A 27,743-nucleotide genomic window follows, 5' to 3' on the forward strand; every position below is an offset into this window, starting at 1 on the left:
GGGGAATTTGGCCCTTCACCAGCTGCCTGCCTGCCCTGCTTGTGCCCTTTCTGGCAAGGTGGGTGTAGCTCCGATGCAACTCAGTCCTTCTGAGGAACCAAAGGTCCCGTCTGGATTGTGGCCAGAGATCCTTCTGGGCATCGGTGCCGTGGCTCTGGCTTTCAGTACACACCAGAGGAGCACTCCTTGAACAGGCCTCCAGTAATGGCATCTTAATTCAGGGAGAATCCATACATTTAAAAAAATCACTGGATGAGATTTCTTTTAAATACCCTGCTTCTGTGATAGGGACACACAGAATTCAAGCTGAGAATACAAATTCAGTGCCTAATAATATTATAGGCATGTTGCATCTGAGTTTATCAAAGAAATGTAAGCAAGAATAGACACTGAACTTACAGTACCATCTCATGCATCTCTCCTAAGAGCCAACCTCACTGAGTTCAGTGGGGCTTACTCCCAGGTGAAGTGTGTAGCATTTCCGCCTCAAGCCTGGCAGCAAACAAACTCTGCATCTTCTCCAAGTCCCCGAGGGGAGTATTCCTAAGACTACTGCATTCAGGCCTTCTAGGCGTTGCGCTACAAGATCCCACTTCACATAAGCATAACAATGCTGGTGGAATGAAAAGTGCCATCTGAGAATGCATTCATTTTTGGTACACAAAATCAAAGTTTAGTACAATGTAGTTAAACTCAGGGTATCTGAGCTTTGATCTATGTGAACCAAAGTTTGTTACCTCACCCTGCCCCCAATTTCAGTGCATTGAAATATGTGTTTGTAAGTTTAAGCTCAGAATTTATGAACTCAAGGGGAGAAAAATTGAAAATCTGTACAATTATATCTGAGCCCCATGAATCAGACTTGTAAGAGCAATCGTGTTCTTTTAAAGCATAAGGACTTTATCAACACTCTAAAAAAAGAAAGCTAAGATTTTCTGGTTTCTTGCTTAAGAAGCTAAATTGATGTCATAGATCACACAGTGATGTATTCCCAACTGCTTAAGCCTCTGGACTTATGTCATGGATCACACCATGATATATTCACACAACTCAACAGGTTTTAAAGCAATGACAATTTAACTGTACTCATTATCTTTTTCCTGTCAGTAGGAGATGCAGCTTGGGGTGGATTTGTAGCAAAAAAAATGGAAGCAAAATTGTTAAGAAACTGCCCCCTCCACTATTGCCCACTGCTCAACTTCTGCTAGAAGTTTCAGCCAAGAAAGGAAGGAAGAAGAATAAAGAGAAAGAATAAGAGAATTGATGAAGGGAGGGAGTGGGAGAGGAATGGAACACCTGAGCATCCCACGTTGTTTGACTTCGATAGTCCAGTGGCTCTTCTGCCTCCTGCTTACCCTCTTGTATCCTTGCCGGTTCCTCTAGAGCACTTACCTTCAGCAAGGTAGAGGGCCACCTGAAACAGGTGGGGAAAGTCTACAGCAGCAGCTCCAGAGCAAATATATGGAGCTGGCTTCCACAAAGAGTGAGGTCCCCTTCCTAAAGAAAGTACTAGAGGAGTGGGGGGGGGGGACTCATGGCGCACCGTCCGCAGCACCAGAAAGAGCCTGCATGGCAGCTGATGCTTAGGTCACATGGCTATGAGCAGTCAGCAGGCAGGACAAGAGCCTCCTTTGTTTTATTTATTTTGCTTTACTTTACATTGTTTTGTTTTTTAATTTGTTTTCTGCCCTTCACCCAAAGATCACAAAGCAGTTCACAATATAGGGTGCCCTAGCCTGCTGTCTTTGGTTTTCCTTTGGGTAAGGACAGTGGCCCATCAGTTTGGTAGTCAGCATGTTCTAGCATATTCAGTGCAATTAACTTCAGCCACAAAGGGCAATGAGAGACATGGGAATGATGGCGAAGCCCTATGTGCATTGGGAAAATGTGGCTTTACCCAAAACACTTGTTACATTATACATCCCTTACTAACTCCATTCTTCCATGTCTCTTAACAAAGCAAAACAATACCTGTTTATCTGACTTTTGTGTTCAAATCTCAATTATCACACCACATTGAATATGCCCTAATTACCATATTTACTCGAATCTAATGCACACCTTTTTTGGCCAAATCACGTTGTGAATATTAGGTGTGTATTAGACTCGATGACACATTTACATTTGCCAGCAAATCCTTTTTTTGGTTTCAAGGTTCTAAAAATTGAGGTGCGCATTAGATTCGATGGCACATTAGACTCAAGTAAATACGGTACCTCATGCTTTATAACCACAGTGTAACTAACATTCCCCTTTCCTGACAGTGCGACACTGTCTGAGCAGGAGTCAGGGAACCAGACGGAAGGGAAAGACATTCCGCAACCCAGAAGCAAAGCAAGGCCCAGGGCTGCTGGAGATGCTGCAGGCTGACTCCGAGGGGCCACGTCCATTGCTGTCCAAGGTTCTGAACTACAGTAAGGTCTAGCCTGGAAGCCGGATACTTTGCTATTAATGTGCTGTTCCATGCCTTAATATAGAAGCCCAATCTAGGAACCGGGCTTCTTGCTTTGCCTGGCATCCTATAAGTTGGGGCTGAACACACCGGTGGCACTGATGGCACTAGGGCACTCGAACTGTGGTGCTGAGCATTACCCTGTTAGTCTTTGTGCTTTAACATGCGGTATGCAGGCTAGAACTGTGCATTACACATAATACATTCTGCAGGTTGGCTACGCAGATATGTTGTGCTTCATTCTTGCTGGGTATGAGTAATGTGTGGTCGTCACCCCAAGCATTTTTATTGCCTTCAAATCCAGAAAGAGCAGCTGCCCTAGGCAGAATACAACAAAGATGCTAAAATGGCTGGGCCTCTGGTTTGTGGAACAGTTCTGGGCTTGATTTGGGACCTAGTCTTGAAAGAGCTAAGCAGGACTAAGTAGCTTCATGAGTGTAGCTTGACCAGCAGCCAAGATCCAGTCCTAAAGGGCCCTGCTGAGATTTCACTGACAATTCAACTTCAAATAATTCAAGAACTTGCTGCAAATATTTATTGAAGTTCATCTCAACCACCAAACACAATATATACTGGTCAGTACACAAGAGAGTGTATTTGTATTAAGGCAAGGAGTCCCCAGGAAAATAAATAATTTCACACTTAAGATCAGTATTGTCATAGTGCCTATTGAGTGCTCATAGTGGTCCTCATCCTTAGCTAAGTAATTCTTATACAACCCCACGATTACACCTGATGCATTCAATTCAAATACTTCCATAGGGTAACGTCCCACCTTTTTCTTACAAAGATTTTGCAAACCACAGTATTGTATAATCTTTCTTATATAGTTGAGCCATTAGGAGAGATTAAACATCCAGGTCCCACAGAGATCTCCCAGAGCAGTTTGCGTCAGAGGAAATGCCTGCATCCAAACCCCAGAAAACAGGATAAGTGAGAGACTGTCAACTTTAGGGCTTTCTGGAGTTGGAAAAAACAAACATTTCAATCAAATATCTGCTGGTAGAGAAAGAGGAGACAGAATTGCACAAGCAACATTCTTGCCTCAGCCTCCCAGTTGTTATGCCTGATAATCACTGTGTAAACAGGAGAAACTCTACAAATATTCATGCTTGCTTAAATCTTTTGGACAATTAATGGAAGGAAGGTGTGTATGTCTAAAGCCTTCAGAATTTTGTTTTTTACTGATGCAGCTCTGCAAGAAGTCACAGCCTCCAGCTGCACAGAATCTGCAGCTGCCCTCCCAACACCCCTGAACCCTTTTTGTGAGTGCTGTCAGCCCCCCTTCTGGGAATGGCCCCAGGGGACTCCTTGTCCTGCTGCCATTAATGAACACTGAGCAGGAAGAGAGGAGCCGCTTACAGAGCAGAAACTGGAAGTCCCTGTTAAATCCCCTCTTCACAGGGAATGTGGCACAACACCCCAGATCACAGGAGTGACCAAGGCACTAACCCCCTGAGGGCAGAACAGGGGCAGGAGACCCCTGCTCAGAACGAGACCCTTGCAATGGCCACTTAAGGAAAAGGGATGGCAAAGAGTCCTCTGGAGAGGGCTTGCTGACACGTGGCCCAGCAGGAAAGGTGGCAGCCACCATGTTGCACGACAAGCAAGAGACACCACATGGAGACACAGGCAGGCAGTGATGGCGGCCATCATTGGGGGCTTGTTGGGCTGCCCTCTTCCGTGAGGGTCTTGAAATCCATGGACAGGGCCATCTCCTCAGCCAAAGGGGGCCTTTGCCACTCCTCCCGTGTCAAGATGTAGCCCACAATGGCCCCAAAAGCCACCAGGAGGAGGCCCAAGGTGTTGGCAAGGACACCCTCTGGGGCAAAGGAGCTGTAAGTCTCCCTGAGCAAGAACAGAAAGGTTGACATTAGCACAAGCACTTTATCTCCACCCCACCCCCACCCCCCAATTTCTAATTCATTCATTCATTCATTTAAGAAAAAGGCAGCTCAAGGCTTTCGGCAACTCGTCTGCTGACCAGACATGTTCAGAATCTCATTCTGCCTTCCAGGCCAGAGGAGGCAATGGAGACGGCACTCAGTTCCAAGCCCCGCACTGCTGCCATTTTGCAGGATGTTGATTTGAGAATATATTAGCCACGTAAACTGCAAAAAGCTGTTTACGAACACCCCTCCTAGGCAGTCATTTCTGCTCCATCCCTCACTTTGCAGCCCAGAATTCTGGATTTATCAGAAGGAAGCCGAGCAGAGACAGAGGCATCAGGTTGTAAGTTAAAACAGAAACACTTCCACAAAGTGGGGGCCACTCACTTGATGTTGAAGAGCAGCACCTCCAGGATCCCCAGCAGGGCAGTGGCGACAGAAAGGATGAGGAGGGCAGCCCCAAAGAAGACATGCTGCGGTTTGTATCTGCTGCGGAGCGAAAAGGAGGCTCCGGGGAAGAGGAAGAAGCTCCAGCCCAGCAGCCACTAAGGAGGAAGGGAGGCAGAACCCCAAAGTCACGAGACAGCAGCCCACCTCCCATGGAGCCCATCCCACCCCCAGAATGGACTAAATAATCAGGAGGCAAAGAGGAGCCAGCCCTCAAACCCTGCAAACTCCCTTGCTGCCACCGCCTTTAAGTTCTGGTGAGAGGCGGGTGGTGCCCCAGGATGAGGGGCAAAAGGTCTCCCTTCCAATAATCCACCCCCATGGCCTCCTTCTGATCCCAGGAAGCCATGACTGAGGAGGGGGGGCACAAGGGCTGGCTCAAAGGCAATTCAGAGCAGCAGCCTCCTTCCTTGGAGGTTTTTAAGCAGAGCCTGGATGGCCCTCTGTCATGGATGCTTTAGCTGAGATTCCTGCATTGCAGGGGGCTGGACTACATGACCCTGGGGGGTCCCTTCCAACTCTTAAGATTGTATGTGGTGCCACTGCAAGTGACCCCCACTCCCACCCAGGAGGAAGGTGGGCGCAGGAAGGGCTCCCAGCAATGCAGATCAGCTGTGCTCTGGGAAAAGATGAGGATCCTGGGAGCCAAGACCCAGCTCCCCAAGCAGACAGTGTCAAGAGCCCCGTGTTGTTTCTGCGGTGCAGATGGAGACCTCCCAGAGATTCCCCCATCCAGCGCCTGGAATCAAAGCCCCCCCCCCCCTTGAGAAAGATGTGTTGTGTCCAGACAGACCCCTGGACAGCTCAAGCCCCCCTCCAAGGTTGCTGAGGAATCTGGGGAGCCCCAGATGCCGTTTCAACAGGGGAATCAGCAGCCAGAGTTTCTTCCTTTCTCTTGCTCTGATTTCCTGCCCCTTGTGCATTTCTCCCTCGCTGCTCTCTGGGCACAGACCTGCTTTGGAAGGAGGCCAGGCAGACACCAGCCCCCTTTCTTCCTCCCGCTCTGCTTTTGCCTCACCTGCACAAAGTAGAAGCCAAAGGCCAGGATGCCACACCAGCTGTGCAGGCTGTACATGTCCGGGATGCTCTGCTTCTTGTGGAATTGGAACACGGCTATCAGACCTGGAGGGAGGGAGAGGCCTCAGGTGACCCCCTGCCTTTCCCCACCATCCCAACCCTCAGACAAAACTGCACCAGAGTGGGACCCCACTTAGCATGAGGGACGAGGGATGGGGAGATGGGCATGTCCAACTTGCCTGGGAAGAAGCACATGGGTGGAAATGGCAGGCGGTGGAGACTGTCTGTCTGTCTGGGGGAGCCCTGCTAGCTGTATTCCAATCCACATGTGAGGAACACAGTAAGCCACCTACGGCCTCGTCCACCCCAGCCTTATGTTTTTATGGGAGAGGAGGCCCAAAACATGCCCACTTCCTCCAGCTTGTTGGAGAACTCAGAGGAGCTGTGGGTTGACCCTGAGACTCAGGGAAGCCTCTGACCACCCCCTTGAGCCTGCTGCCCCTCAGAGGGGCTTCTGAGAAAGCAGGCAGGAGGTTGAGGCTCAAGCAAATGGGGCAGATTATTCCAGCTGCCCCCCCCCCCCAGGACTCACCAACCAGTGCAATGACCAGCGCCAGGGCGTGGAGCAGTCCGTGGAGGATTTTGGTAGAGCGCTTGCTCTCATGCCGGAAGACCCGATATACCAGGAGGGCTGCAAGAGTACAACAGGGAGGGGAGAGGGGCAATGAGGTGTGGGGCTGGCTGAGAGGGGGGCTTGGCTCTTGCTCCCCTGGCCAGGAACTGCTCCGCTCAGACCCCACAAGTAGTGTTCTTCAGTTCTGTATTTTGTACACTTATAAATTCATAAATATATTTTTAAAAAACAAATAATTGAAAAGGTTTGAGGGTCCCTCAAAAGTCTGGGATTTGAATAACAGAGTGCAAGATAATCTACTGGAGCATCTGCCTTAATCATGTGGCTGAATGACCATGCGCAGACACAGTTTGTGGACCCTTGGCTGGGCAGTGCAAGATGTGCTTCTGCCTCCTTTGGGACAGGGGGGTGGGGTGGCACATCCTGTTCTGCCCCCTCTCCTAAATTGTGAATGCAGTTACAGCAAGGGGAGGGGTTTGAAATAAGCAGCTCCCAGTTGTCTCCCTTGGAAGGCAGTTCTCAAAAGGCCCCCCACCCACCGCTTCCTTACCGTCTCCTTGGAGGAAGACCATCCCAATGACCATGCACAGTGGGTGGGCATTGAACTGCAGCTTGGATCCATCCCAGGCAATGCCGCCCCGGTATTGGCCCATCCAGGCCCCCGTCAGGGTGATCACGGCCAGGCCCACCACCTGTGAAGCAGCCACGGCGTAGGTGAGGCCAGATGGACTGGCGCTCCTGGCCGGAGAATCCTCCATGCTGTGCTCAGCAGAGCCCGGGGCTGCCAAACAAGAGGAGCACAGCTGTCAGCAGGTAGACCCAGGGAGGGCAGGGGCTGCCTCTGGAAATCTCGGGGGAACTGGAATTTGGGGGAGACCTGCACCCCTCCTTGTCCCACTTGGCAGCAGCACCTTGGAGTAGCTGCACCCGTCACCAGATCTTCTGTTAATTCCAGTGGCCAAAGAAGGCCCAGAGGGGGGACCAGTTCTCTATGAGCCAAAGGTGGCCCTCAAGATCTCGCTGGACTTCCAGTGGAGCCCGTTGTGATTCTTAATTATCTGTCTGCATTGTTTTAAAGTGATATTTTATCTCTTTTGTAAAGCTTGCTACACACTGCTCTGGAATTTTGCACGAAGGGTGCTCTATGAATACTTTTCATATAAGACGCTGGGCTAGGCTGCGTGGGGTTTAGAATCTTAGAATCATAGAGTTGGAAGAGGCCACAAGGGTCATCGAGTCCAACCCTCTGCCAAGCAGGAAACACCATCAGAGCACTCCTGACATATGGTTGTCAAGCCTCTGCTTAAAGACCTCCAAAGAAGGAGACTCCACCACACTCCTGGGCAGCAAATTCCACTGTCAAACAGCTATTACTGTCAGGAAGTTCTTCCTAATGTTTAGGTGGAATATTCTTTCTTGTAGTTTGGATCCATTGCTCCGTGTCCGCTTCTCTGGAGCAGCAGAAAACAAACTTTCTCCCTCCTTTATGTGACATCCTTTTATATATTTGAACATGGCTGTCATATTACCCCTTAACATCCTCTTCTCCAGGCTAAACATGCCCAGCTCCCTTAGCCGTTCCTCATAAGGCATCGTTTCCAGGCCTTTGACCATTTTGGTTGCCCTCCTCTGGGTTTCTCCTTCACCATTTCGTGGCTCTATAAGGATCAGGGAGAAGAGGAAGCTGGCATGGCCCCACTTGGCCCTGGGACAGAGAGCCCAAGCTGAAGCTGTGGGGCAAGAGTCTGAGGCTCCTCCACCTTCTGCAACTGGGAGCTACAACTCCCATCCTCCTCGGCTTCATACAGCAATGTTTTGGGGTACCTGATGGGACCTGGAGAGTTCAGAACATCTGAGCAGGCATGAAGCACCATGTTGGGGAAGGCCACTCTGGCCAAACTCCTCCCAGGAGTCCCTCACCCCAAATGCTTGTTCCACACCTGCATCTTCAGGTCCTTCTCTGCATTTTGACCCAACACAGCAGAAAGGTTTGCAAACATCCTCCACTTTAAAACAAACACAGGCCCCAGGAAAAAACAAAAATGCCTTCATTGAGCCACAACCAACAATGATGGTGTCCTCTCTGCACTGGGAGTTCCCAATCCAAGCAAGAGCCTCTGCTCTTGGGAAAGGGAAATGCAAAGTCTGACCGCCCCCCACCACCTGCAGGCTGCCTTCCAGCTTCTCTCTTCTACTGAGCCTCCACCCAAAGATAGGGCAGGAGGGAGCCTAGATGTGTTTATGGGCAGAACCAGGACTAAACCACTGAGCCTCTTGGGTTTGCTGATCAGAAGGTCGGCAGTTCAAATCCCCGCAATGGAATGAGTTCCTGTGGCCGTTTCCCAGCTCCTGCCAACCTAGCAGTTCGAAAGCATGCCAGTGCAAGTAGATAAATAGATACCGCTGTGACGGGAAGCTAAATGACGTTTCTGTGTGCTCTGGTTTCTGTCATGATGTCTGATTGCACCAGAAGCGGTTTAGTCCTGCTAGCCACATGATCCGAAAAGCTGTCTATGGACAAAAAGCGGCTCCCTCGGCCTGAAAGCGAGATGAGCGTCACAACCCCATAGTCGCCTTTGACTGGACTTAATCGTCCAAGGGTCCTTTACCTTTATGGGCAAAACCTCAGCACCACCATTTGCTGGTGGAGAAGCAGAGCCTGCAATGCCTCTGAGGAGCCTGGTGAGTTGTCCCCTAGCTGCGTTGCTGGGCTCTGGATCTCCCTGCCCCTCTGCCAGGGACGTACCCTAGGGGCCTGTTCTGTTGCACAGCACACAGCTGGCCTTTGCAGCAGGGAGGAGGACTGGGCTAAGCCAATTGACTTAATCCACTTAACTGCGCTGATCTAATAAGGCCTGCAGCTCTGGCCAAGAATCGATGTAAATGTGATAAAGACACCCACTCCCACCTCAGCTTCCAGGATCCAGGCTTCTGTTGGGAACATCCTGCTCCCCAACCAGATCCCCCTCTGGCCCCCCCGAGCACTTTGGAGTCTGCTGCTCCACAACAGCAAAGAGCAGGAGCTACCATTAAAACAGATGAAAACATCTGGCTGCAGAACAGGCCTCCCTAGGGAGAGGCGCAAGGCAGGGGATTCCTTTAGGCTGTGCTGACTTGCCAGGGGGAGGGGCTGCACTTTCCGCCCTGCTCTCCATAACTTGGTCTGTGGTAGAACAGCTGCTTGGCATGCAGAAAGTCATTGGCATCTCCAGGCAAGGCTGGGGAGAGACTCCTTGCCTGAAATCCTGGAGAGCCACTGCTGCCAGTCAGTGCAGACAGTACTGAAGGAGATGCAGCAATGGGTCCCACTCAGTATAAGGCAGCATTGCACGCCCCCCCCCCCTCCATGCCAGGCCCACACTGCCTGTCTCGTGAAGCTTGCCATGTAAGGGATGTGCCATGGCAGGAGGGGAGCAGGTGACTGACAGCACCAGCCTCTAATCACGGAGCACCTTTGCCAGGCTCTCCTTCCTACTCCCAATCACAGTGCCGGGGGGGGGGGGGTAACAGAATGGAGTTACCAGTTGCTGCTAAGGGACAAAAAAGCAAAAAGCAAAACCTCAAACCAACTTTCATACACCCCAAGTCCCTTCCCCCTGTGCCATTGTAGAGTTGAAAGGGACCCTGGGCATCATCTTCTGGTCCAAGTGTGTAAGGCCTGACAAATTCCTCCCTTGCCTTGCTGACCATTTCGTTTCCCAGAAGGTGGAAGAACCAACAAGGGGATCATCTATATTGGATCTGGTCCTCACTAATAGGGAGGAGCTGATCGATGAAGTGGAAGCACTTGGAAACTCTGAAACTTGGGAGGAAGTGATCCTCTTCTCCTGGGTTTCAGGATACAGAGGAAAGGGGAAATGAAAGGGGAGTCGGACACAGACTCTGGACTTCAAAAAGGCCAACTTCATATAGCTTAAGGAGCTACTGGGTGTGATCCCACCGTCAAAGAGAAGGGAGTCCAAGGTGGATGGGAGTTTCTAAAAGGAGAAATATTGAAGGCCCAAATGCAGACAATACCAACAAGAAAGAAAAGTGGGGGGCTCGGCAAAAATATATGTAAGCTATTTTCATACAAATTGCCCCCCAAGTCACAGCAGAGAGATAACCCCCCCACACACACACATTCTAGACTTCTCTTGCACAAAACCCCCAGCACTGACTTGAAAATTTCAACAAATTCTGCAAATAAATAAATATTATAGGTTCCACGTTATACTAAAAAAACACCATTAAAGGCATCTTGCCTACAGGCCCCTCCACCTGTTTGGCTGAACTCTGCCAAGCAGGATCCACTCGGAAGTGGCTGGCAGACCTGCCCTTGCCACCCAGTTCTGCAAAAGAGGCATCTGCTTCCTTGGGAGCCCCTGGCAGTCAGCAGAGCCAAAGAAATCCTCCGTCCACCTGGCGGAAGCCCACGCGACCCAGGTTCTGAGGGGCCAAAGCAGGCTGGGCCTGGCTCTTCCCTCCTCGGTGCCCCCTCTTCACCACCCCCAGCGCTGCCTCCTTCGCCGCGCAGTCCAGCCCCGGCAGGCAGCGCTCAGCCCGGCCAAGACCCACCTGCTGCTGCTGCTGCTGCGATCTCTGCTCCGCGTCCTGAGCCCCAAAGGAGGCGCGTCTGCCGGCCGCTCCAGAGCTCCTTGCGCAGCGGAGAGACGAGGCTCCCGTTTCCTCCTCCTCCTCCTCCTCCGGGCAGAGCCTGGACCTCCCTCCCTCCCGCCCGCCCGCCCCCCGGTGCCCAGCAGCCACCTCCGCCCCTGGCGCGCCCAGACTGGGGGCCCTCACCTGCCCGCCCCCCGCCGCCTCCTGCTCTCAGCCGGCGGACCCTCTTGCCGGGGGCGGGCGGGATGGTCCGATTCCTCGGAGAAGGGCGGGGGGGGGGACACGGGACTGGACGGAGCCACCTTCAGCTAACATGACTCACCTTTCCTGTTCTCGCCCAGGCAGGAAGCCAGAGAAGGACGAAGGCAGAGCAGCCCCGCGGGAGGTGGCCGGGCGGGGCCCCCGGCTTCCTGCGATGCCTCCAGGACCCAAGAATGGCCGGGGCTGGAGGGGACCCCGGGGCACCTAGTCACCCCCCCCCCGCAGTGCAGTCCCCCTTGCTTCCAAAGAGGGGTAAGCCGGGGGGGGGCAGCCTTGGAAGCGCCCCTGCTCCTTCTGCGAGGGCGCCTCCTTGCAGAAGCCTCGTCTCGAGAAGGATCAGGAGGGGGGCGGAGGGACAAAGAAGGGCCGCGAGGGGGGTCCTATGGGGGCAGACGGAAGCCCATCCCGGCCGGGGGGGGGGGAGAGAACTCTGGGTCGCCCGCGGGGGAAGGCGAGGTTGCCCATCCCACTCCCCCCCCCCGCCCAGATCGGGGAGATGCGGGGGGGGGGCCCTTGGCGCTCCAGGGAGGCGCCCCTCTCCTCCCCCCCCCCTCACCTGGCGGCGCCTCCGTCCCAGTCGCTGCTGCTGCGCGGCGTCCGCCTCCTCCTCCCGGCCGGGCTCCCTCCCCACCCCCACCCCGTCGCCATGGAAACGGGGGGAGCTGCGGGGCGAAGGAGGAAGAGGGGCTGCAGCCAAGGGACCCCTCCCTGCCCCTCCAGTCCGAGCAGGTGCAGGGGCGCAGGCCGGGGCGGGGGGCTGCCCTGAGCCCCAAGTAAAGAAGCGCCAGCTCCGGGGGGGGGCAGATAAGCCCCCTCCCCGGATGAGGGGGTCCCCCTGCCGACTGCACCTAGCTGCGCTGGGGGGGCGGATTCCCTGGTTGAGAAACTCAACAAGCTGCTGGTGGCCCCACAGGAAGGAGAAGGATGCCTGTGGAACTCCCTGCAGCTTTTTAGGTCTCTTGGAAACAGTCCTTTTAAGACAGGCCACCGCAATACATTTTTGTATAGAACCACCAGCACCTACTGATGATTTAAATGTTTCATAGATATGTTAGGGGTCTCCCTCCACCAGGATTTTTAACTGGTTTTATCCAGTTCTATTTTATACAGTGTATTGTTAAGTTGCTTTGAGATTTTCTTTGTATAAAGCCACTAAGAAACATAATAATGTCTTAGCTTCCATAGCAAATGTTTTTTAGATTATAAACTACGTCTTGGGCAACAAAAGATAATATTTAGAATTGGACTGGTATTTTTGTACAGAAAGGGACTATTCACAACATGTTGCAGAAGATGTAATTAGGAAAATGCTTCTTTGAAACATAAGTTTAAGCAATGTCTGACGTTTATGAATTTTTGGATTAAAGTCTTAGGATGTATAAATACTATATTTGGGGAGAAATAAAATTGTCAGATGATGGCATTATCCTAAATGTCATGTCAATTATATGAAGCTTGGCAGCTGGTCAATCTAGATGGACTCTTTGTGCCCTACTTCTGCCAAAAGACTGATATTGACTGGAAAGATAATACTTTGGCCCCTTTTTGATTAATGGAGAGAAGATAGGACATTTCTTGCAACATAGGAACAGATTATGTTTAGATGCAGATTGTGTATTTTGTGCATTTTGTTCAGAGAGAGATGACCCTCCATTTGCCTCCTGTGGCTTAATCAACCAGCTGCTCTTTTCAACATACAGGATTCTGTAAACACCAAGCATTTTATTTTCAAAAATACAGAAACGATTTTCACCCTCTGCACGCAACTCTGGTCCTGGGGACTCCTGGCCTGCAGGAGCAGCTCCCAGTTGGAGAAGGACCCAGTTCACTGTCTCTGCCGGGTAGGGCAGGCACACCTCCCTACACCAGAGCCCACTTTGCCTCTGCTGAAGGGTAAACCAGCTCCTCTGCCCGAGGAAAGGCCGCCTGGGCTTTGCAAAAGTCTTTCTTCACTCTGCCACTTCCTGAAGTTCCTCTTTGGTCCCTCAGGCCTTCTTTTTTCTGCCTTGGAAGCTGCGCTTTGCCCCTTGTCCAAAGCAAACAGTGTGTGGGACACTGGAAGAGAAGGAACAGCAAGAGAGCTTTCAGTGTCCTCATGGCCAGCAGTAAAAAGGGCTCTGGGTGGATCAGAGGCTTGGCTGAGGCTTCTCAGGTTTCCAAATGCCATATGCGAGCGCTGCCATTTAAGATAACTTGTGTGACTACAGAAGGCCCTGAAATCTATTGAAATTTGTTACGCTTTCCTGTATGGGTGTAGTTCCTTATTTTAACTCATTTTTGGTACCTCCATATTGAGCTCATGTTACCACAAGTGCATGAAGCGTTGTCATTTGATTAGTAAAAAAATATACATGCAAACAATATTCCAAAAGCAGAACAGCTCTTTCTGACTTATTCCAGAGGCCAGACTTACACATTTCAAGACGTTACTACCCTGTGCTTCTTCAGGAGGAAAGGGGATATAATTTTAATATAAACAACAATATTAGTTAGTAGTGCCAAATCGCCCTGAGTTTCACTCACACAATGCCATTCATGCAGCTTCCAGCCATTCTAAAAGATTTGGGGCAGGATTTTAAGATGAGATACCTATTTTCTCTTGGAGGTTTAGTGACCCTTTTTAGTTTGTGGCTGACTGAAGAAGCAAGCGTTGACATCATTCTCCACACACAAAGAACAAGCAGGTGCTAAGACGAGGACAGCCGCTCCAAGAGAGGCACCGACCTGGACCTGTAGAGCCGCCTCTCAGGTGGCGGAAAGGCTGGCGTGTCCTCTGCCCCAGGCTGGGGCGGCTTCTCCTCTGTGCTCTCGCTGGGGCCGACTTCCATGGCATCGTCCGCTGCCGGCTCCCTGCCGTCTTCTCCCTCCCACACATCCATCAGGAAGGCACTCTCTCTGGAGGGAGATCTCGCTGCCTTTGTGCTGGCGCAAAAACACAGCCCAGAGCAAAAGCCTTGCAAACTTTTTATGACAAGGCATGAGGACCTTGCTGCTGCCACCACCCCCGTTTCTCTCACCACATGGAGGCTGTCTGTGAGTCCTGGCCCTTCTCCCTTGTCAGCTTCTTCTCCCCCCAGCCTTGCTTTTCTTCCTGCAACATGCAGGCAGGAGCCTGGGTGGTGCAGCAGTCACAGTGGCAGGCAAAGACTTTTTAGAAGAGGATCTAAATCCCTCCCCACCCATGAGGCTCACCAAGTGGCTTTGGGGCCAGGCACTTCCTCTCAGCCTCACCTACCTTGGCTCCTGGGCGAAACAGGCAGGATTCCAAAGAAAGCCAAACAGTACTAGATTTGTCTAGAAGATTTGTCTGCTCCCCCCCCCCCCGCTCCATGTCCGAAGCCAGTCTGCTGAACAGTGAGCATGTCTGCCCCCCCCCCCCCCCGTTACCCACACCCAAGTACTTACCTCTTTGCCTTCACGGGTTTATCAAAGCGGAAGTCCGATGGGTAGCAGTGAACTCGGACCAAGTGCTCCTTGCGCTCTTTGCTGTTCTTGAACTTCTCCGGACAGCTCTCAACCAGGCATTGGTACTAGAAAAGGGGGCAAGAGGGGGCTGGTCAGAATTTGGGGTCCCAACCACTCAAACGGAGGTGGGCTTTTAAAAAAAATCTCTGATGTCTTACTGCGTTTTTATATTTTGTTGGAAGCAGCCCAGGGTGGCTGGGGCAATACAGTCAGGCGGACAAGATACAAATAATAAAATTATTACAATATGAAGAAGAAGCTGGCTACTGGTGCAATGGTCTATTATATGGACTAGAAGCCACTTCATGGAGCAGGCGGGAGGATGTGGGCCGCCAGGGCTGCCTTGCCTTCCAGGGGCCTCCAGCTCTCACCAGGCTGCGCTTCTCCGCCATGACCCCGAAGAGGGCGTCGTGCCACTCCAGCAGGTGCAGGTGCAGCAGGTGCGCCGAGGGGAAGGCGCGCTGGCAGGCGGAGCAGGCGCTGCGGTGAAGGAGGCCGTAGTGGTGCTCGCAGCTGGCCAGGGAGTCGAAGACCTGCGCGCAGCCCACGGCCGGGCACGAGAAGGCGGCGGCGGCGGGGGGCCTGCGGGAGACACGGGGGAGGGGGGGTCGGAAGGGGCACACAAAGGCCATCCAGACCCGCCCCGCAGGGAGGGGAGAAGGGGCGCCGGGGTTCCCCCGAGGGCGCCCGCGGGCGAAGCTCACCGGGAGGCCCCTCCGGGGGGGGCGCTGGGCTGCGCATCCTGGAGGCGGAGATGCCGCTGGACGTCGCCGTCCTAAGAGGAAGGAAGAAAGACCCGGATGACGCCACTTCCGGGAGGGCCCCCTCCCAGGGCTCCCCTCTCCCCCCCCCCCAGCCCGCCCGCCCGCCCGCCTGCCTCGAAGAAGGGGTGCTGCGCGGGGAAGCGGAGCCTGGCCGGGCGGAAGCGGAAGGGGCCTCCGCCGTCACGCTCGCCTTCCTCGTCCCGCATCCTCCCGCTTTCCTCGCCCGCTGCCGGAAGAGGCGGGTCTCCCGCTTCCGCTTCCGCTTCCTCTCCCTCCGCGGCGCTTCCGGTGCCCCGTTGCCGGGGAGACGCCTCCCGGTCCATGGCGGCCATGAGCGAGTTCCGGCTCCACCACGACGTGAACGAGCTTCTCCGGCTCCTCCGCGCGAGGGGCTCCTGCGGGGAAGGCGGCGCCGAGGGCTACGTGGAGCTGCTGCAGAGGAGCCAGAGCGGGCCCTTCCTCGCCACCTCCGCCGCCGCCCTCGGAGCCAAGGCGAGCGAGGCCCCGGGGAGGGGGAGGGAGGGAAGGACCCCCCCCGGGACCCCCGCCGGCCCCCTCCCTCCCTGGACCTCCCCAGGGACTCTCCCCGCCGGGCCCTGACCCCCCCCGCTGCGCCCCCCCCGTCTCCCCGCAGGTGAAGATCGCGGAGTTTTCTCGGACGCCGGAAGACTTTCTGACCAAGTACGACGAGCTGAAGTCGAAGAACACCCGGCACCTGGACTCGCTGGTGCAGCTGCTCTCCAAACTGACCGAGGACAAGGAGGTGAGGAGAGGCGAGCGGCGGGGGGGGGGGGACAGACCCCCCCACCCCGGGACAGGAGACCCAGAAAGCCGTTCCAGATCCGGGGAAGGGAGGCGGGGGAGACCTCGGCGAGGTCCCCCCAGAAGCAGCCCCAGCCAGCCGTTCCTCAGCCCAGCCCAGCGCTGTCCTTGATACCTGGCGCTAGCTCACCGGTTCCCCATCAAGAGAAGAAGCAGAGGGTGGGACCTGCAGCCCATGGTTGGAGGGTCCAGAGCCCCCGCTCCCCTCTCTCCCTTTCCACCCGGCAGACTGACAAGAGAGAGACAGGTTGCTCTGGCCTGAGGCCTGAATTTGAATTCAGCCCCCTGAGGGCTGCAGGTTGCCCACCTCGGCTGTCATATATCAAGACTGGGGAGGCAGCTGGGAGATCCACTCTCCCTGTGGGCTGTGGCTCTTTGGTGCCATTCCTGAGTTCTGCTTTTTGTGGGGCTTTTGCAGACCCTCCAGTACTTGCAGCAAAATGCCAAGGAAAGGGCAGAGCTAGCAGCCAATGCAGCGGCCAACAGTGGCGGAGCCAGCAGCAGCGTCACTTTCTCCATCCCCTCAACAACAGCCAAAATGACCGTCCAGGAGCTGGAGGAGCTACGGAAGCAGCTGGGCACCGTCACAACCAGCTCCAGCGCCCCACAGGTCCCTCTCTTCTCTCGGGTCCCCTGATTTGTTATTTGGGAAGGGAGGGTTCTGCTGCAACCAAAGCCTTTGGGATCTCTCTCTCACACACGGCAAGCCTAGGATGGGAAGCCAGTGACCTCAGTGGGCAGCTACAGGAGGTCCTTAGCTGGGCTCCCTGTAGCGCCTACGTCAGAGGAAGTTCTGCCTTGTCCAACGCTCTGGGCGGGTGGGCTGCTCTTCGGTTTGCCAAGGGGTCTAGGGGTGGGTCCTGAGAGGCCTCCCTGGGTGCAAATACTGTGCCAGCCTGTTTTGCCCCCTGAGCAAAGGGGGCAGGAACTGGCAGCGAGTGGGAGCCCAGCTGCCACACACCCTGGCTGCCATGGCTGCTTGATAGTTCAGTGTCTGGGCTGGCCTGTCACTCGCTCTCTTCCTTGGCAGTCTCTGGAGCTGGTGCGGAAGTCGCTCAGGGACAAGCAGAACAGGAAGAACTCTGGGCAGCCCATCCCGTCCTTTCCCGCCTGGGTGTATGAGAGGCCGGCCCTCATCGGGGACTTCCTCACGAGCTCCAGCCTGAGCCTGGACACCACGGTGCCTATAGGTGAGTCTTGCACGAGAGGAGCAGAGGGTCTCACGGCTTGGGGCTGTTTCTGCCTCCCCTGCCTGCTGGACGTTTCTCTTAATGGGCAGCTGGTGATGCTCTGCCAACGTGGGTCTGGGCAGTGCAGTGCGGAAGGTCCAGAACACAAGAAGAGTGGGGCAGCTGGATCAGGCCAAAGGGGCCTATCCATTCCAGCATCCTGTCCTCACAGGGGCCCACCAGATGCCCCCAATGGGAAATCCATTGGCAGGATCCAAGCCCAAGAGCCCTCTCCTCTCCCATAGCCACCAACAACTGCCAGCTTATCATAGATTAAAAACACATGAATACGAGTAGAGTTTTATTTGTGAGCCCAGCAGGCACAATAAAAAGTGTCAAACAGCTTGACGTAAAAAAATAAGCACACAAAACCGTATCCAGGTACACAAAATATCAATACGGATAAAGTCAAAGAGCATTTCAAGGCAGCCACCTGTCAAATGCCCTCTCCTCTCCCGGTGGTGGGAGACCCTGCTCTTTTTAAGAATGGCCAGCAGCCCTTTTGGCCCTCAGGCGGGTTCCCCAGATGCATTTGTTCGAGTGGCGCCGGTGCATGACGTGCCGCTTTCCTCTGCCAGGGACTTTGCCACTGGCAGCCCAGGAATCTGCTGTGGTGGAGGACTTGCTCTACGTCCTGATTGGGGTGGATGGCCGATACATCACTGCGCAGCCACTGGTGGGCAGAGAGAACCGCACTTTCTTGGTGGATCCCAACCTGGATATGTCAGTCAAGGAGCTGGTCACCAGGATCCTCCCTGTGGCAGCGAGCTACTCCATCGTCACCAGGTAGCAGCCTGGGGTTCCTCATCAGGGACGGAGCTGGGGGAGGCGAAGAAGATGCAGCGACAGCCTGTGTCCCATCCCTCTGGCTGAGGGCTGGGTGGGGGGGCCTCTGGGGTTCCTCCCACCTGGGCGCTGCAGCAGCTCAGAGCCCCAAAGGCCCCTGGAACCTAGGGAGCTTCCTGCTTCCTCTCATTGCTGAGCTGCACAAGAACAAGGCTTCCTTGCATCTCGGGCAGGGGGGGTGGCATTGGTGGGCCACGTTTCTGGTGGGGCCCAGAGGTGCTGGGGCTGGCTTCCAGCAGCAGCTCTCTGTCCTGCGCCCTGACAGGTTCGTGGAAGAGAAGTCTTCCTTTGAGTACGGGCAGGTGAACCACGCGCTGGCGGCCGCCATGAGGGCCCTGGTCAAGGAATACATGACCCTGGTGACGCAGCTGGAGCACCTGCAGCGCCAAGGCCTGCTCTCCCTGCAGAAACTCTGGTTCTACATCCAGCCCACCATGAGGACCATGGAGATCCTGGCTTCCCTGGGTGAGTGCAGGGCAAGGTCTCTCTGGGGGGGGGGGGCAGTGAGCAGGGTGTCTTTCTGGGCAGCCGCCTTCTCTGTCTGCTTGCCTCCTGCTCCCCTGGAGGGGGCAAGGGAGGGAGGGAGGCTTGGACCTTGGAGCCCCAGTGCAAGGAGAGGCCGAGCTGGCTCTCCTTCATCAAGGGGGGCGGTGGAAGGAGATGGGTCCGTGTGCCCAGGTGGGGCTCTGGCTCTGCCCACTGCTGGGATGTCGCTGCAGGGAGGGTCCTTTCAAGGGAGTCCAGCAGCCCACCGATGAAAGGGGTTCCCTCGTGCCACAGTCAGTCTCAGGTGAGGCCAGTGATTGGGTCATTCCTTTTCCTGGGGGCAGCAAAGTCAAAGGGGCTCCCTCTGGGCCTACCCACCCCCTGGAGGGAGGACCAGGGCCCCCTGGGAATGCCACTCCTCCTCCTTCCCACAAGGAGCCCCATCCCTCAGCCCTAGAAAGAGGAGCTGCAGGGGAGCTTCCTTTGTACACACATCCCCCCCCCAATGCTGTGGAAGCCTCCAAGTCCCCCCTACCCTGGTGCCCCAGAGCAGAAGGGGGCATCCTCTGGCCCCTCCCTATTTTGGTAATAATTTTTATAAAGTTGCCACAGAGGGATGTCGGGATGTCTTCATTTTGATTACTGTATATATATTACAGTTTTTAAGGTTGATCTCTTCTGTGAACCGCCCTGAGACCTCCAGGTATAGGGTGGTATATAAATTCAATTAAGAAGAAGAAGAAGAAGAAGAAGTTTGCAATTACAATCCGATAATAGCCTCATTATAACAATACCAACTTATAATACAGTTATTAAAACCAATCCCCTGGCCCCTCCTGCTGACTGCAGGAATAATGCTGGCGTGCTCGCTCTCTGTTTCTGTGTGTCTGCAGTCTGTGAGCTGTACACTATTTGTTGATTTTGCAGAAGCTTCTATCAGCTGAATAGGGTGGGGTGGGGGGGCATTCTTTGAATAAACAGTTCTACATGATTCAGATTCAGCACAGCAGATTGGCTGGAGCACCTCAATCGCGATAAGTGCACTTGAGGACAACCAGGGAGTGGCAGAGATTCTGTTCCTGAAGTGGTTGCCAGTAGCCTCTTTTCAGAGGTTCTTGGGCACCTTTGGGGGCCACAAGTGACCCCTGAGAGGCAGGTTTCGCTTCACCAACCCCAAGGGCCCATTGAGCCTTGCGGAAACCCAGCCTCCGCTCTGGGTGCTCACCTCCTAAGCCGGTGTCCCAGGCCATGGTCCAGAGCAGCCATCTCCTGCTGACCCCTTTTCAGATGGGGGAGCTCCTGCAACCTCCAGGTGTGTCTGCCATGGATGGGCACCTGTGCCCTGACCAACCCTGGCTTCAGCGGGACGTGACTCTTCTTGGCCTTTGCTTCTTGTTGCAGCCACTTCTGTGGACAAAGGGGAGTGTGTTGGAGGGTCAACACTCAGCCTGCTGCATGATAAGACGTTCAACTACACGGGAGACAGCCAAGCCCAGGAGCTCTGCCTCTACTTGACCAAGGCTGCCAGTGTCCCCTACTTCGAAATCCTGGAGAAATGGATCTACCGAGGCATCATCAATGATCCCTACAGGTGGGCGGAGGAACCTGTGGTCCTTCTCTTGGCATGTGAGCTGGAGAAACCTCTGTGGTCTGTTTGGGAGTCCAAGCAGGGTGCTGTGTCCTGGGACTGCCTGGATGAAGAGCCCTGGGGAGCCTCCTGCTCTGCGCCTCCCTGCCATGGGCCTAACCGCTTTTTAATTCTGCAGTGAATTCATGGTGGAAGAGCATGAGCTCCAGAAGGAGAAGATCCAAGAAGACTATAATGACAAGTACTGGGACCAGAGGTACACGATTGTCCAGCAGCAGATCCCCTCCTTCCTCCAGAAGATTGCAGACAAAATTCTCAGTACAGGTGAGGAGCCAACTTCCTGCTTGACAGGAAAGCGGGAGGGGAGGAGGGAGGGTCATGCAGTGGATGGAGAAGCCCCCAGGCGGGGCGGGCGGGGAGCGGTTGTGGAGTGCCTGGGAGGTCTGGTTCCCTTTGCAGCTCTTCCCTTCTGCCTCTGGGCGAGTCATATGGAGGATATCCTGTGAGATTTTTTTCTCAAGCTCCAAAAGCCGATCGTTGTATTTATCTGGCTTCTTTCCATTGCCCTTCTGTCAAGGTGGGAGATGACAGATGAAGAAATTGAGGGGATCCTCATCAGCCCAAACTAACAAAATGAGTTTCAGCAGAGACTAATGTCAGGTTGTGTGCTTAAGTTTCATGCATTGGGAGGATGAGAGGGACAGCAGGGAAGGGAGAGGAAATGTGCTCATTTGTTTGTGTACAAGGTCTGAACAGCGTTTAGTGAAGAGCTGAGCCCGTCCTCATGTCCCTTTGTCCCTCCCGTCCTGCAGGGAAGTATTTGAATGTCGTTCGGGAGTGTGGCCGTGATGTCACTTGCCCCCTGGCCAAAGAGGTCATCTACACACTGAAGGAGCGGGAATATGTGGAGCAGATCGAGAAAGCCTACAACTACGCCAGCAAAGTGCTGCTCGATTTCCTCATGGAGGAAAAAGAACTTGTGGCCCACTTAAGGTTTGCTTCCTTCCAAGTGGCGTCTCTTGCAGGCTGCTTTTCTTCTCCATGCCAACTGGGACAGTTTTAGGGGCTGCTGATTTGGGAAAGGAGGGGGGAAAGTGTGGAGGAGCTTGTGCTTTCCCAGCAGGGGGCGGGAAGCAGGGACTTTCATAGACTTGCCCTGAGGATGCAGGAGGAGCTGGGTGGAGGGGCAGGGGCCATGGGACCCCCACTCCAAGAGAGAGTCCTCCCATTTCCTGCCTCCCAGCTGAATTGCAAGGGGCTGCTTTATTGCAGATGGCATAAAGATACTTGCAGCACTTCTTATTCCAAAAGGCAGGTCCGCTTCTTCCTGTTTCTACCGGGCGGGAGGAGGCAGGCGGTGGGTGAGGGGTCCCTCCTGCCTCCTCTGTCCCTGCCGCAGTGAGTTGACTGGTGGCCCCTTTCTGTGAGCAGGTCCATCAAGCACTACTTCCTCATGGACCAGGGGGACTTCTACGTCCATTTCATGGACCTCACCGAAGAGGAGCTGAAGAAGCCGGTGGACGACATTGTCCCCACCCGGCTGGAGGCTCTGCTGGAGCTGGCCCTGCGGATGAGCACAGCAAACACAGACCCCTTCAAGGATGACTTGAAGGTAAAGGATGCCCGGCACAAAGGCAAGGCCTCAGAGCCCCAGAGGTGCTGCTGGTGTCTCCCCATTTAGCCTGGGCAACCCCGCAAGTGGCTTTGGCTTGTCTAGCAGGGCTCTGGGGGATGTTTGGTGTGGAGCCCTTGCCCACCCAACCAAAGAAAAGACTTTTTGCAGATAAAGTTCCTCAGATTTAGGAAGAGGTAAACTCCGCCATGGAAGCAGGGTCAGGCCAGGAGAGTGCTAGAATCCTGTCTAGTCAAGTTGCATGGAATCAATTCCAATCTGTTACCTCTGAGGATGTGGACAGACTGCTTGGACGAGTGAAACCAATCACCTGTCTCCTTGATCCTTGCCCATCCTGGCTTATAAAAGCTAGCCGGGAAGGGCTGGGCGATGGGCTTTGCGGGGTGGTAAATGCTTCTCTCTGAGGGAGCCTTCCTAGACCCGCTAAAAGAAGCGGTTATCAAACCACTTCTTAAAAAACCATATTTAGACGCGGCCAATATGGCCAACTATCGCCCAGTCTCAAATCTTCCATTCTTGGGCAAGGTGATTGAGCGGGTAGTTGCTGAACAACTCCAAGCACTCCTGGAGGATGTGAACCATTTGGATCCCTTCCAGTCGGGATCCAGGCCTCATCATGGGACTGAAACTGCCTTGGTTGTGCTGGTCGATGATCTCCGGCGGGCTAGGGACAAAGGTGAGAGCTGTTTCCTAGTTCTGCTGGATCTCTCAGTGGCCTTTGACACCATCGACCATAACATCCTTCTGGACCATCTAGAGGGGCTGGGAGCTGGGGGCACTGTTATACGGTGGTTCTGCTCCTTCCTCCTGGGCCGTGATCAGAAAGTGGGGGGGGGGATGAGTGTTCAAACCCCTGGGCTCTCACTTGTGGGGTGCCTCAGGGTTCTGTCCTCTCCCCCCCCCCCAATGTTTTCAACATCTACATGCAGCCGCTGGGAGAGATCATCAGGGGGTTTGGGCTGAGTGTTCATCAGTATGTGGATGATACTCAAGCTCTACCTCTCTTTCAAATCAGAACCAGTGAAAGCGGTGAAGGTCCTGTGTGAGTGTCTGGAGGATGGATGGTGGCCAACAGATTGAGGTTGAATCCTGACGAGACAGAAGTACTGTTTTTTGGGGACAAGAGGCGGGCAGGTGTGGAGGACTCCCTGGTCCTGAACAGGGTAATTGTGCCCTTGAAGGACCAGGTATGCGGCCTGGGAGTCATTTTGGACCTGCAGCTGTCCATGGAGGCGCAGGTCAATTCTGTGTCCAGGGCGGCTGTCTACCAGCTCCGTCTGGTACGCAGGCTGGAATCCTATCTGCTTGCGGACTGTCTTGCCAGAGTGGTGCATGGTCTGGTTATTTCTCGCTTGGACTATTGCAATGCGCTGTATGTGGGGCTACCTTTGAAGGTGACCCGGAAACTACAACTATTCCAGAATGTGGCAGCTAGACTGGTGACTGGGAGCGGCCACTGAGACCACATAACACCAGTCTTGAAAGACCTACATTGCCTCCCAATACATTTCCAAGCACAATTCAAAGTGTTGGTGCTGACCTTTAAACCCTTAAATGGCCTCGGTCCAGTATACCTGAAGGAGCGTCTCCACCCCCATCGTTCTGCCCAGACACTGAGGTCCAGCACTGTGGGCCTTCTGGTGGTTCCCTCACTGTGAGAAGCCACGTTACAGGGAACCAGGCAGAGGGTCTTCTCGGTAGTGGCACCCGCCCTGTGGAACGCCCTCCCACCAGATGTCAAAGAGAAAAACATCTACCCCACTTTTAGAAGACATATGAAGGCAGCCCTGTTTAGGGAAGCTTTTAATTTTTGACGGACCAATGTATTTTAATACTTTGTTGAAAGCCGCCCAGAATGGCTGAGAAAACCCAGCCAGATGGGTGGGGTATAAATAAATTATTATTATTATTATTATTAATTATTATTCCAGGTTTTTTAAGACTACTATGGAGCGTTTCTGCTGGTTCTGGTTCAGGGTTTGACTTTGGCCTCACGGACTGTCAGTGAATGAAAATTCAAATATTTGCTATCATTTGTTTGTTGACAGTCTAGTCACATGCTCTGTTTGGCAGTTTGAGTGTCTGACTGGCCTCCTTCCTCTCGCGGCCCTTTTCCCTCTTTCCAGGTTGACCTGATGCCCCACGATCTCATCACGCAGCTCCTGAGAGTCCTGGCCATCGAAACCAAGCAGGAGAAGGCCATCATCCACGCAGACCCCACGGAGCTCTCGCTCAGTGGCCTGGAAGCCTTTTCCTTCGATTACATCGTGAAGTGGCCTCTCTCGCTGATCATCAACAGGTAAGGCAGAGCAGCTCAGCTGATGGTGGCTCATCCTTTCCATCCAGAGGGGACAGAGCATAGCCAGCCATTGGCCTGATCCTGATCCTCCTTCCTCCGTCCGTGCATGTGCCTCAGTCAATGCATCATCACTCTGGAGGGGAAGGGGGTGCTGGGAAGGCCTCCTCGGTGCCTCTGGAGGAAAGAGGGCTGGCTGGCCCCTGGCCCTGAGGTATCCTGCCTTGGCCCCTCCGGGCCCTGGCCAAGCAGCGGCTCCTCCACGCCTCTCCCCGTCTCCTAGGAAGGCCTTGACGCGCTACCAGATGCTCTTCCGGCACATGTTTTATTGCAAACATGTGGAGCGCCAGCTGTGCAACGTCTGGATCAGCAGCAAGACGGCCAAGCAGTGCTCCCTGCACTCCTCCAAATGGTGAGCTCTCCCAGAGCCAAGCAGGCCCAGTCGCCAGCAGAGTCTCTGAAGGCGGAGGCCTAGAGCGGGGCCTGGCCCTTCCACATGTGCTGTGGGTGCTCAGCCCACTGAGCTGTAGCCACTTCCTGGGGCTTTCTGCAGAACGAATACCCTCTTGGATGGACAAGGCCAATGGGAGGGCATTGGGCTGCTGGGTCCCCTGGCAGCAAGAGGGTCTCTCCCTGCAAGTCCCCTAGCCCTGGGAGCTCCCCCTTCAGATTCTGGAAGGGGGGACTGAGGATTCAGAAGCCGCTCAAGGGGCAAAGACCTTGGTAGTCAGAACTGGGGGGGGGGGGTGTCTCTTCTCCTTGCTGCCTTCCTCCCCCCCCCCCCCCCAATTGCAGGGCTCCTCCTGCCTGGCACTGGTTTGGGCTCCTTCCTGGGCTTCTGGGCAGCATCCTGCAGCCCCACAGGGGCTCTCCTCCCATCTACCCCTCCAGGCTCCTCCCTCTCTCTCGTTCTCAGGTTTGCTGGCGCCTTCACTCTCCGCCAACGGATGCTCAACTTTGTGCAGAATATCCAGTACTACATGATGTTTGAAGTGATGGAGCCAACTTGGCACATCCTGGAGAAGAACCTGAAGTCGGTCAGTTTTGGGCCAGTGGCTCTCAGAGCCTCTGTGGGCCACACCAGGCCCCCAAGTCCTCCTTTCACACCCCCCCCCCCCCCGATGGTGGGGCTGGGTGGGGCCTCTGTTCCCAAGGGCCTTTCTTCTTTTTCCGCTAAAACAGGGGCTTCATTTGTGAGTTGGAAGGGTGTCAGGCTCTTTTGGGAATGCAAGGTTCTGGGTGGTAAGGAGCTTTCTGCTGTGCCAGAGAGCCTGAAGTAGCTGCTCACAGGAGGCCACTGGCCCAGAAACCCCCTTGGCTACATTTTGGCTTCTAGTGCTCCCTTTCCTCCAATGTGACAGTGAGATGGAGCTCCCTTTGCCACCTGCCTCAGCCCCTGAAAATAAGGCTTTGTCATCGCTAGCTCTGCATGTTGATTGTAGCAAAAGAACAGAGAACTATTTCTGGCCATGGCTGTTTCCAATTCCCTCTTTGCTGCTTGGGGGGGGGGCGTTTCTGATGGGCTGCTGTCTCCTCTGGGCAGGCTTCCAATATTGATGATGTCTTGAGCCACCACACTAGCTTCCTGGACAACTGCTTGAAGGACTGCATGCTCACCAACCCGGAGCTGCTGAAGATCTTCTCCAAGATGATGTCTGTCTGCGTCATGTTCACCAACTGCATGCAGGTGGGCTTCCTTTTGCGTTCCTGTGTGCCACGGGGAGCAAGGGGCACCCCCTGGGTGCGCCAGCGTGGTCTGGGCTCATGCCTGCCTTTGTCCCACCCACCAGAGATTATCCCACAGCATAAAGCTGGACAATGAGCTGGGACGCCTGACGGTGGAGCACGGGACCATGAGGGGGCCCCCCACCGAGCAGGAGCGCACAGAGGAATCCACCCGGAAGCAGCAGGCGAACAAGGTAGGGGTGGAGGGGAGGGTGGAGGTGCCTCTTCATTTGCAGATCCCAGCCCTTTGCTCAGGAAAGCCCCTCAGGTGTGGGCAGAGTCCTTCTCTCGTGGTGCTGAGCACTATCTGGCTCCTTCCCAAGTCCTTGTGCTCTCCAGGAAATCCTGCCCCAGGATGAACCATGGCAGCAAGGCCAGGCCCACTTCCTTGCCTGCCCTCCCCTCTCCCTTGTGAGCCTTAACTCTCTCCCCCCCCCCCTGCAGCTGTCAGCAGAGCAGGCCGATGCCATGCACGTCACCTCTGGCTTCGAGGCCACAATCAACAAGTTTGACAGCAATTTCTCAGCCCACCTCCTGGACCTGCTGGACAAGCTGAGCATCTACAGCACCAACGACTGCGAGCACAGCATGATCAACATCATTTACAGGTGAGCAGGGACCCTCTTTGGCAGACGGAGCAGCATCTCTTGGGCAGCTGGAGGGAGCCTGGGGCTCGTGTGGAGGCTCTGTCCTCCTCCCAGCATCAGGGCGGCTGTGCAGGGAATGGTGCCTGCTTGGCCATGGCAGGAAGGAGGAGGTTGGACTCTGCAGACCCTGCTCTTCTGCTCTGGCAGAGGGACTTCCTGGTCACGCTCCTGCGCTGCTTCCACCCTCCTCTCCCTCTCTCTCTCCGCCCCCAGATTGGACTTCAACGGCTTCTACACGGAGCGGCTGGAGCACATGTCTGCCGAGCGGAGCCAGAAGGCTGTGCTGCAGGCGGGGACCCCCAGGCCTCTGGTGGCCACCCAGTGACCCCCTTCCCTCTCCCCGGGGGCTGCACCCAGAACTCCCCACGTAAATTTAGCACTTTTATTGCGTAGGTAGCCTAGAACTGCAGCAACACACTCCCGCTGCAGCTGCCGTTGCTTGTCCATAAAGAATTGTGGCGTTTCTGGATGCATCTACTTTTTCAACGCAGCTGAACAATTTGGTGTATTTTACTTGACATAAAAAGTACCTGTAAGCAGTTCCTGAAGTCCTGTCATGTGACACAGGTGGCGGGAGGGAGGCGTTGAGGCCTATGAGATGGTGATGGAGCCAAAGGGGGCACAGCAAGGCCTCACCCCATAACCTTGGGGCAGTGGGTGGGTGGATGTTCACCCACACTGCGTCCTACATGCTCTGTTGGGAAAGAGGGGCCTTTCCATTAGACTGTCTTAGTTGTGGGCTTGCTAAAGAGGTACCCACACCATATATTGAAAGCTCCCTTGTAACACCCCAACACACACACACACCCGCAAGGAGGGAAGCTTCTTGCTTGTTCATACGGCATTGGCAATGTTGCTGCAACCTGCCTTTTTTGGAGCTGAGAAACTTGGCACTTCAGACTCACTCTTCAACCCCTCCCCCCCCCCCCTTCGTTTTCTGCGG

At 54.5% G+C, this 27,743-nt stretch overlaps 3 protein-coding genes across 6 annotated transcripts; 1 reads left to right on the forward strand and 2 right to left on the reverse strand.

Annotated features, from left to right (window-relative positions):
- Positions 1-2,973: 2,973 nt before the first annotated feature.
- CYB561 (cytochrome b561) lies at positions 2,974-11,916 on the reverse strand. Of its 4 annotated transcripts, none has more exons than XM_083439977.1 (6): positions 11,856-11,916; positions 6,990-7,220; positions 6,398-6,496; positions 5,807-5,910; positions 4,729-4,886; positions 2,974-4,300 (listed from the first exon to the last, which is right to left on the reverse strand). In XM_083439977.1, exons 2-6 carry the CDS (start codon positions 7,195-7,197, stop codon positions 4,105-4,107), a joined length of 765 nt encoding a protein of 254 aa, XP_083296103.1. In that variant the 5' UTR covers positions 7,198-7,220; positions 11,856-11,916; the 3' UTR covers positions 2,974-4,104. The 4 variants fall into 4 exon arrangements, with proteins under 4 accessions (XP_083296103.1, XP_083296104.1, XP_083296102.1 ...); XM_083439978.1 differs by lacking the exon at positions 11,856-11,916 and adding an exon at positions 11,361-11,492; XM_083439976.1 differs by lacking the exon at positions 11,856-11,916 and adding an exon at positions 10,997-11,148.
- A 1,085-nt stretch (positions 11,917-13,001) lies between these two features.
- On the reverse strand, positions 13,002-15,769 carry LOC310677271 (zinc finger protein 511-like). The gene is made up of 6 exons (XM_083439963.1): positions 15,642-15,769; positions 15,469-15,539; positions 15,136-15,346; positions 14,705-14,829; positions 14,024-14,221; positions 13,002-13,354 (listed from the first exon to the last, which is right to left on the reverse strand). Exons 1-6 carry the CDS (start codon positions 15,732-15,734, stop codon positions 13,285-13,287), a joined length of 768 nt encoding a protein of 255 aa, XP_083296089.1. The 5' UTR covers positions 15,735-15,769; the 3' UTR covers positions 13,002-13,284.
- Positions 15,770-15,846: 77 nt separating this feature from the next.
- On the forward strand, positions 15,847-27,339 carry TUBGCP2 (tubulin gamma complex component 2). Its single transcript, XM_083435129.1, has 17 exons — positions 15,847-16,020; positions 16,163-16,291; positions 16,769-16,960; positions 17,381-17,540; positions 18,158-18,365; positions 18,691-18,890; positions 20,313-20,502; positions 20,678-20,823; positions 21,312-21,492; positions 21,931-22,111; positions 24,259-24,431; positions 24,712-24,840; positions 25,345-25,465; positions 25,972-26,115; positions 26,219-26,347; positions 26,598-26,761; positions 27,014-27,339. The coding sequence occupies exons 1-17, from the start codon at positions 15,850-15,852 to the stop codon at positions 27,123-27,125; spliced, it is 2,730 nt and encodes a 909-aa protein (XP_083291255.1). The 5' UTR covers positions 15,847-15,849; the 3' UTR covers positions 27,126-27,339.
- The last annotated feature ends 404 nt before the right edge of the window (positions 27,340-27,743 follow it).

This window comes from Podarcis tiliguerta (assembly GCF_965153285.1).
Source record: "Podarcis tiliguerta genome assembly, chromosome: 1".
NCBI classification, from domain to species: domain Eukaryota; kingdom Metazoa; phylum Chordata; class Lepidosauria; order Squamata; family Lacertidae; genus Podarcis; species Podarcis tiliguerta.

Bases quoted from the DNA above. Each gene is read 5' to 3' on its own strand.
- CYB561 (XM_083439977.1), bottom strand. From the start codon at position 7,197: ATGGAGGATTCTCCGGCCAGGAGCGCCAGTCCATCTGGCCTCACCTAC. The intron at 6,497-6,989 runs GTAAGGAAGCGG...GTACTCTTGCAG, and splicing joins GGTCTTCCTCCAAGGAGACG to CCCTCCTGGTATATCGGGTC. The intron at 4,887-5,806 runs GTGAGGCAAAAG...CTTCCTCCTTAG, and splicing joins TTGGCTTCTACTTTGTGCAG to TGGCTGCTGGGCTGGAGCTT.
- LOC310677271 (XM_083439963.1), bottom strand. From the start codon at position 15,734: ATGCGGGACGAGGAAGGCGAGCGTGACGGCGGAGGCCCCTTCCGCTTC. The intron at 15,347-15,468 runs GTGAGCTTCGCC...TGTCTCCCGCAG, and splicing joins CCCCCCGGAGGGGCCTCCCG to GCCCCCCGCCGCCGCCGCCT. The intron at 13,355-14,023 runs GTCGGTGCCTCT...CTTCTCTTCCAG, and splicing joins AGGCGGCTCTACAGGTCCAG to TGTCCCACACACTGTTTGCT.
- TUBGCP2 (XM_083435129.1), top strand. From the start codon at position 15,850: ATGGCGGCCATGAGCGAGTTCCGGCTCCACCACGACGTGAACGAGCTT. The intron at 20,503-20,677 runs GTGGGCGGAGGA...TTAATTCTGCAG, and splicing joins ATCATCAATGATCCCTACAG to TGAATTCATGGTGGAAGAGC. The intron at 26,116-26,218 runs GTGGGCTTCCTT...CCCACCCACCAG, and splicing joins TGTTCACCAACTGCATGCAG to AGATTATCCCACAGCATAAA.